Genomic DNA, 9,466 nt, shown 5'->3' on the forward strand with positions numbered 1-9,466 from the left:
ACAGCAGGTGGGGGGCCAGCTCCGCAGAACCTAAAGGCACATTCCACCCGGGCCATGGCGTCATCCTGGGCAGAAAGATCTGGAGTGTCAGTGGAGCAGATATGTAAGGCGGCCACATGGTCATCCCCTTCCACTTTCTTTAAACACTATCGGTTGGATTTGGGGTCCTCCTCTGATCTTTCCTTTGGGTTAAGGGTGCTACAATCTATAGTCCCTCCCTAAGGTAGCTTACATCTCTGTAAATCTCTCGTGTGCTGTCATGGGAGTCCGAATAAAGCATTAAGCTACTTACTGGTAGCGGCATTTTTCGGAGGCCCATGACAGCACCCTTAGTTCCCTCCCTATTCACGTGGGGGTAGCACTTCCTGATATGTATATAGCGTAATATGTAAATCTCACGTATGGTGTCTTATTACAATAATGGGTTATTTTGTTTCAAATGTATATAATGTATATATTGTATATTTGTGTACCACTAACCGCGGCAGTCCTCTCAGGCTCTGAAATACAACTGATGCATGGGGAGAGGTGCCGCCCTTTTGTATCTGTAGGTTTCCTGTTCCTTAAGGGCGGATCCCCTCTCTCGTGTGCTGTCATGGGCCTCCGAAAAATGCCGCTACCAGTAAGTAGCTTAATGCTTTTCCGCAGCATGTCAATTCTTTGTGCGGATTCCGCAGCGTTTTACACCTGTTCCTCAATAGGAATCCGCAGGTGAAATCCGCACAAAAAACACTGGAAATCCGCGGAAAATCCGCAGGTAAAACGCAGTGCCTTTTACCCGCGGATTTTTCAAAAATGGTGCGGAAATATCTCACACGAATCAGCAACGTGGGCACATAGCCTTAGGGTTAGAGTTGGAATTAGGGTTGTGGTTAGGGTTGTGATTAGGGTTATGGCTACAGTTGGGATTAGGGTTAGGGGTGTGGGGGGGTTAGTGTTGGAGGTAGAATTGAGGGGTTACCACTGTTTAGGCACATCAGGGGTCTCCAAACGCAACATGGCGCCACCATTGATTCCAGCCAATCTCGTATTCAAAAAGTCAAATGGTGCTCCCTCACTTCCGAGCCCTGACGTGTGCCCAAACAGTGGTTTACCCCCACATATGGGGTATCAGTGTACTCAGGATAAACTGCGCAACAATTACTGGGGTCCAATTTCTCCTGTTACCCTTGTGAATCTAAAAAAATGCTTGCTAAAACATAATTCTTGAGGAAAGAAAAATGATTTTTTATTTTCACGGCTCTGCGTTGTAAACGTCTGTGAAGCACTTGGGGGTTCAAAGTGCTCACCACATATCTAGATAAGTTCCTTGGGGGGTCTAGTTTCTAAAATGGGGTCACTAGTGGGGGTTTCTACTGTTTAGGCACACCAGGAGCTCTGCAAACGCAACGTGACACCCGCAGACCATTCCATCAAAGTCTGCATTTCAAAAGTCACTACTTCCCTTCTGAGCCCCGACGTGTGCCCAAACAGTGGTTTACCCCCACTCATGGGGTATCAGCGTACTCAGGAGAAACTGGACAACAACTTTTGGGGTCCAATTTCTCCTGTAACCCTTAGGAAAATAAAAAATTCTGGGCTAAATAATTATTTTTGAGGAAAGAAAACGTATTTATTATTTTCACGGCTCTGCATTATAAACTTCTATGAAGCACTTGGGGGTTCAAAGTGCTCACCACACATCTAGATAAGTTCCTTTCGGGGTCTAGTTTCCAAAATGGGGTCACTTGTGGGGGGTTTCTACTGTTTAGGCACATCAGGGGCTCTGCAAACGCAACGTGACGCCCGCAGAGCATTCCATCAAAGTCTGCATTTCAAAACGTCACTACTTCAATTCCAAGCCCCGGCATGTGCCCAAACAGTAGTTTACCCCCACATATGGGGTAGTACCATACTCAGGAGAAACTGGACAACAAATATTGGGGTCAAATTTCTCCTGTTACCCTTGGGAAAATTAAAAAATTCTGGGCTAAATAATTATTTTTGAGGAAAGAAAACGTATTTATTATTTTCACGGCTCTGCATTATAAACTTCTATGAAGCGCTTGGGGGTTCAAAGTGCTCACCACACATCTAGATAAGTTCCTTTCGGGGTCTAGTTTCCAAAATGGGGTCACTTGTGGGGGGTTTCTACTGTTAAGCCACATCGAGGGCTCTGCAAACGCAACGTGACGCCCACAGAGCATTCCATCAAAGTCTGCATTTCAAAACGTCACTACTTCACTTCCGAGCCTCGGCATGTGCCCAAACAGTGGTTTACCCCCACATATGGGGTATCAGCGTACTCAGGAGAAACTGGACAACAACTTTTGGGGTCCAATTTCTTCTGTAACCCTTGGGAAAATAAAAAATTCTGGGCTAAATAATTATTTTTGAGGAAAGAAAACGTATTTATTATTTTCACGGCTCTGCATTATAAACTTCTATGAAGCACTTGGGGGTTCAAAATGCTCACCACACATCTAGATAAGTTCCTTTGGGGGTCTAGTTTCCAAAATGGGGTCACTTGTGGGGGGTTTCTACTGTTAAACCACATCAGGGGCTCTGCAAACGCAACGTGACGCCCACAGAGCATTCCATCAAAGTCTGCATTTCAAAACGTCACTACTTCACTTCCGAGCCCCGGCATGTGCCCAAACAGTGATTTACCCCCACATATGGGGTATCAGCGTACTCAGGAGAAACTGGACAACAACTTTTGGCGTCAAATTTCTCCTGTTACCCTTGGGAAAATAAAAAATTGCAGGCTAAAATATCATTTTTGAGAAAATAATTTTTTTTTTTTTCATGGCTCTGCGTTATAAACTTCTGTGAAGCACTTGGGGGTTCAAAGTCCTCACCACACATCTAGATTAGTTCCTTTGGGGGTCTAGTTTCCAAAATGGTGTCATTTCTGGGGGAGCTCCAATGTTTAGGCACACAGGGGCTCTCCAAACGTGACATGGTGTCCGCTAATGATTGGAGCTAATTTTCCATTTAAAAAGCCAAATGGCGTGCCATCCCTTCCGAGCCCTGCCGTGCGCCCAAACAGTGGTTTACCCTCACATATGGGGTATCAGCGTACTCAGGACAAACTGGACAACAATATTTGGGGTCCAATTTCTCCTATTATCCTTGGCAAAATAGGAAATTCCAGGCTAAAAAATCATTTTTGAGGAAAGAAAAATTATTTTTTATTTTCATGGCTCTGCGTTATAAACTTCTGTGAAGCACCTGGGGGTTTAAAGTGCTCAATATGCATCTAGATAAGTTCCTTGGAGGGTCTAGTTTCCAAAATGGGGTCACTTGTGGGGGAGCGCCAATGTTTAGGCACACAGGAGCTATCCAAACGCGACATGGTGTCCGCTAACGATGGAAATAATTTTTCATTCAAAAAGTCAAATGGCGCTCCTTCCCTTCCGAGCCTTACCATGTGCCCAAACAGTGGTTTACCCCCACATGTGAGGTATTGGTGTACTCAGGAGAAATTGCCCAACACATTTTAGGATCCATTTTATCCTGTTGCCCATGTGAAAATGAAAAAATTGAGGCTAAAAGAATTTTTTTGTGAAAAAAAAGTACTTTTTCATTTTTACAGATCAATTTGTGAAGCACCTGAGGGTTTAAAGTGCTCAATATGCATCTAGATAAGTTCCTTGGGGGGTCTAGTTTCCAAAATGGGGTCACTTGTGGGGGAGCGCCAATGTTTAGGCACACAGGAGCTATCCAAACGCGACATGGTGTCCGCTAACGATGGAAATAATTTTTCATTCAAAAAGTCAAATGGCGCTCCTTCCCTTCCGAGCCTTACCATGTGCCCAAACAGTGGTTTACCCCCACATGTGAGGTATTGGTGTACTCAGGAGAAATTGCCCAACACATTTTAGGTTCCATTTTATCCTGTTGCCCATGTGAAAATGAAAAAATTGAGGCTAAAATAATTTTTTTGTGAAAAAAAAGTACTTTTTCATTTTTACGGATCAATTTGTGAAGCACCTGGGGGTTCAAAGTGCTCACTATGCATCTAGATAAGTTCCTTGGGGCGTCTAGTTTCCAAAATGGGGTCACTTGTGGGGGAGCTCCAATTTTTAGGCACACGGGGGCTCTCCAAACGTGACATGGTGTCCGCTAAAGAGTGGAGCCAATTTTTGATTCAAAAAGTCAAATGGCGCTCCTTCCCTTCCAAGCCCTGCCGTGCGCCCAAACAGTGGTTTACCCCCACATATGAGGTATCAGCGTACTCAGGACAAATTGGACAACAACTTTCGTGGTTCAGTTTCTCCTTTTACCATTGGGAAAATAAAAAAATTGTTGCTAAAAGATAATTTTTGTGACTAAAAAGTTAAATGTTCATTTTTTCCTTCCATGTTACTTCTGCTGCTGTGAAGCACCTGAAGGGTTAATAAACCTCTTGAATGTGGTTTTGAGTACCTTGAGGGGTGCAGTTTTTAGAATGGTATCACTTTTGGGTATTTTCAGCCATATAGACCCCTCAAACTGACTTCAAATGTGAGGTGGTCCCTAAAAAAAATGGTTTTGTAAATTTCGTTGTAAAAATGACAAATCGCTGGTGAAATTTTAACCCTTATAACTTCCTAACAAAAAAAAATTTTGTTTCCAAAATTGTGCTGATGTAAAGTATACATGTGGGAAATGTTATTTATTAACTATTTTGTGTCACATATCTCTCTGGTTTAACAGAATAAAAATTCAAAATGTGAAAATTGCGAAATTTTCAAAATTTTCGCCAAATTTCCGTTTTTATCACAAATAAACGCAGAATTTATTGACCTAAATTTACCACTAACATGAAGCCCAATATGTCACGAAAAAATAATCTCAGAACCGCTAGGATCCGTTGAAGCGTTCCTGAGTTATTACCTCATAAAGGGACACTGGTCAGAATTGCAAAAAACGGCAAGGTCTTTAAGGTCAAAATAGGCTGGGTCATGAAGGGGTTAAGGCTGTGTGCACACGTTCCGGATTTTTTGCGTTTTTTTTTTCGCGGTTTTTCCGCTATAAAAACGCGAGAAAACCGCGAAAAAAAAAACGCATCCTATTAATAGAATGCAATCCGTAATTTTTGTGCATATGTTGCTTTTTTTTCCACGAAAGAACGCAGCATTTTCATTAATTTTGCTGATTTTTCGCAGATTTCCCGCTATTTAATGCATTGGGAAGCTCCAGAAAAAAGCGCGAAAAATCCGCACAAAAAACACATGCGGATTTCCTGCGGAAAAAGTCCGGTTTTGCTCAGGACATTTCTGCAAATAATCCTGACGTGTGCACATAGCCTAAAGAGAACCAGTCACCTGGGCAAACGTGGTCTGATTTTACTCCTTTTGAATTTTGCTCTTGTTCCATTTTTAATATCCACCATACAGATCCAGAGATATGGGCCCTTTTGTTTATTCTCTTTTTATGATCTTTAATAAGAGAGCGTGTCTCATTGATTCTCTGGGGGCATGTCTTTAGTCTACTTTGCATAATTTTTCTGTGACCACCGCCTCCTTGGAAAAGACCATAAACCTTTCCATTAGTAACAATGAACAATGCTTGAAGTGAAACCAGGTGATTGGCGCGGCGGCACTTTCCCAGGGCTTCAATGTAGTACAGACTTAGGGATCCTGGGTGCCAAACCGTGTGAAAAATACTAAGTCCATGTCCAGAAGACACGAAGAAGAGTGGCACTCACTGGCCCGTATAATTGTCCTTTTATTTGGATTTACATAAAAAAACAGAGGCAGGAGAGTTATCAGTGGAGACGCTCTGGATGACGGCGGTTTTGGGCTAACATGCGCTTCTTCGGGTCCTAGCTGGAAAGGAAGTGACGAGCCTCATATACAATATATTCCATTAGTAAAAAAGGCCCATATCTGTGGGACCATATGATGGATTTTTATAAAAGATAAAAATAGATTTCTCATGTGAGCAGAGTCAATAAATTGAGAGCAAAAACTGCCTGCTTTTGACATGGTGACAGGTCCTCTTTAAAGCCTATATACAGCGTGGTACTCCGTTTTACATTTTATTTACAGAGTTGGTTCAAACAAATTTTATACATTCCATTACATATCTTACTTATATTATCACGTGTATTATACCCCAGAGCTGCATCCTGAGTTACATCCTATATTATGCTCCAGAGCTGCACTCACTGTTCTGCTGGTGCAGTCACTGCGTACATACATTACATTACTGATCCTGAGTTACATCTTGTATTATACTCCAGAGCTGCACTCACTATTCTGCTGGTGCAGTCACTGTGTACATACATTACATTACTGATCCTGAGTTACATCCTGTATTATACCCAGAGCTGCACTCACTATTCTGCTGGTGCAGTCACTGCGTACATACATTACTGATCCTGAGTTACATCCTGTATTATACCCCAGAGCTGCACTCACTATTCTACTGGTGCAGTCACTATGTACATACATTACATTACTGATCCTGAGTTACATCCTTTATTATACTCCAGAGCTGCACTCACTATTCTGCTGGTGCAGTCACTGTGTACATACATTACATTACTGATGCTGAGTTACATCCTGTATTATACTCCAGAGCTGCACTCACTATTCTGCTGGTGCAGTCACTGTGTGCATACATTACATTACTGATCCCGTACTGATCCTGAGTTACATCCTGTATTATACCCCAGAGCTGCACTCACTATTCTGCTGGTGCAGTCACTGTGAACATACATTACATTACTGATCCTGAGTTACATCTTGTATTATCTTCCAGAGCTGCACTCACTATTCTGCTGGTGCAGTCACTGTGAACATACATTACATTACTGATCCGGAGTTATATCCTGTATTATCTTCCAGAGCTGCACTCACTATTCTGCTGGTGCAGTCACTGTGTACATACATTACATTACTGATCCTGAGTTACATCTTGTATTATACCCCAGAGCTGCACTCACTATTCTGCTGGTGCTGTCATTGTGTACATACATTACATTACTTATTATGTACTGATCCTGAGTTACATTTCCAGAGCTGCACTCACTATTTTGCTGATGGAATTACTCTATGCACAAATATTCACTGCATTGAAGTATAATTCGGGTTCAGTAAAATATAAGTACAATGTTGAGGAACTTTCTACATTGATTACATCAATATACAAACTATAAAACAGTGCTGGATCTTAGCGGTGGGGTCAGCTGTCATCCTCTCTCGTGTGTTACCAGGTATCTTCCCAGGGGCTCCAGTCTACTCCTCTGAATCTTGCAGCGAACTGGAGGTGTGACGCTACCAGCACAGATCTTCGAATAGACTACAAGTACAACCCTGAGTCCATGGCCTCCCCCGTAGCCCTGAACAACGTCCAGTTTGTCATCCCTATAGATGGTGGAGTAAATAAACTCCAGGCCGTGCTTCCAACTGCTGTATGGTAAGTTATAGTGAAAGATCCTAAGTTATCGCAAACGCTTGAGTACAGCTAAGGGCGGCCCAACCAGTTATTAGGTTTAGGAGGCAATCACTTTTCACACAGGGCCCTGTAGGTTTGGATTTGTCTTTCCCTTAATAATAAAAACCCTCATTTATAAACTGCATTTACATTTGTTTGTTGATCTGAAACATTTTTTTGACAAACATGCATAGAATAGGAAATCAAGAAGGGGGCGAACACTTTCACACAACTGTATTCCTGTATTCTTGAGAAGAAAGAGTGTTTTTAGTGAAAGGTGGATTGTAAAGTTGCTTGTTTTAACGAGCACTTTGCATTTTTACCCATTTAATAGGATAAAACCGCTTATTTAAAGAACTTGATTAAACCCATTTTAAAATGGGCTGTATGAAAGTTAATAGAGAAGCGGAACCTTATTCTGGGTCCTCATCTATCTTTAATTACTGCAAAAGGAAATGTTTCTGACATTGGAGAGCCTGAAAAATCTGTGCATTACATATACTTCTTATTGATTTTAATGGGAGCTGTGTAATGCTTTATTTCTCCTGTGGGGGAGCTGTAGGGAAGTTAAACGTCTGCTACTGGAGTTTCCAATCGCCTACAGCTCTGGTAGCAAGTTACTCTGTAATCCACCTCACAGGGGGATGGTCCAAAGCGGAAAACCTGGAAAATTAGTTCTTTACTATCCTTTTTTTTTTTTTTTTTTTTTTTGGCATTTTAGTCAGACTGACTTTAATAAGGGTTTGTGCACAAGTTGCAGAATTCCTGCAGAACTGCAGCTTTTTTTTCCGCGCAGAAACGCTGCAGATCTGCAAGTGATTTACAGTACAATGTAAATCAATGGCAAAATAAAAATGCTGTGCTAATGGTGCGGAAAATTCTGCACAGAAAGCGCAGCAGATTCAAAAAAGGACCATGTCCATTCTTTGTGCAGAACTGCTGCGTTTCTGCACCCATTCCATAATAGAAATCTGCAGGGGTAAAAAAAGGAAGAAATCTGCACAAAAATCTGCAACGTGTGCACATACCAAAAAAAGGTGCAGATTCTGACCTGCGTTTTCTGCCAAGAAATTCCGAAAATTCCACAGTCAAATCTGCAACGTGTGCACATAGCCTTAAGCTGTGCAGTCACACATTTATTTTTTATTATAGACAATATAATCAGTGTAAGGGCTCATACTCACTTGCGAGAAGCTCGGATGAGTCTCGCACGTCAATACCCGGCGCTGCTGCCGGCACTCAGGAGCGGAGCGTGCGGCTGCGTGTATGTGGCCGCACGCTCCTATCTGAGTGCCAGGTATTAACATGCGAGACTCATTTCTCGCAGGTGAGAATGCGCCCTTAATGTCACAATAATCACATTTACCGCACGCTCTGGGAATGGTTGGAGGATGGTGAAGCTGCTGTGAGATACGTCTCTTCCATTCACCGATTTTCCTCCATTTCAGGAATGCAGAACAACAGAGGATATTATGGAAAATTCCAGATATTTCCCAGAAATCTGAAAATGGAGGTAAATTCAGGGCAGATTTGCATCTGCTTTTACAAATTATTGGCTTTCTTTGTTATTGTTTTTGTCTGTTTTATGTTTTGTTCTTTTTTTTTTTTTTTAATTTCTTAATGTATTTATTATTAGCTATTGCAAAACTACGATTCCCAGCATGTCCCGACAGCCTCAGTCAGAAAACACTGCATTTGTGTTTCTTCTGTTTTTTTTTTTGCATTCTCTGTTTTTTTTGTTGTTTTTATTAAGGTGTGGGTTCTTTGCTCGCGAGGTTCCAGCTCACAGAAGGCCCCAGTAAACCAGCACCATTAGCTGTACAGTTCACGAGCGAAGGAAGCACCTTGTCTGGTTGTGACATCGAGCTTGTAGGAGGTGGATACAGGTTCTCACTTGTGAAAAAGAGGTTTGCAGCAGGTAAGCCAAGCGAACAGTGATTCCAAATTAATTTCCTGCAAGGCTTCAGCGAGTAAAGTCTCTAGAATCCACATATAAAGATTTGTGCATCTATTTTTGGAAAATCTTGCACCAATACAGCTCAAACGGGTCTGTCAGACA

General features: G+C 42.1%; 1 protein-coding gene across 1 annotated transcript in view; it reads left to right on the plus strand.

Annotated features, from left to right (window-relative positions):
* The window catches only part of SGIP1 (SH3GL interacting endocytic adaptor 1), a 106,400-nt gene that overhangs the window by 92,020 nt on the left and 4,914 nt on the right, over positions 1-9,466 (plus strand). The window contains exons 22-24 of the mRNA XM_069738213.1: positions 7,187-7,389; positions 8,856-8,920; positions 9,161-9,325. Of these exons, the coding sequence (XP_069594314.1) occupies positions 7,187-7,389; positions 8,856-8,920; positions 9,161-9,325 (433 nt within the window). The remainder of the gene's footprint in view (positions 1-7,186; positions 7,390-8,855; positions 8,921-9,160; positions 9,326-9,466) is intronic.

Source organism: Ranitomeya imitator, chromosome 8 (assembly GCF_032444005.1).
Source record: "Ranitomeya imitator isolate aRanImi1 chromosome 8, aRanImi1.pri, whole genome shotgun sequence".
In the NCBI taxonomy this organism is placed as follows: Eukaryota; Metazoa; Chordata; class Amphibia; order Anura; family Dendrobatidae; genus Ranitomeya; species Ranitomeya imitator.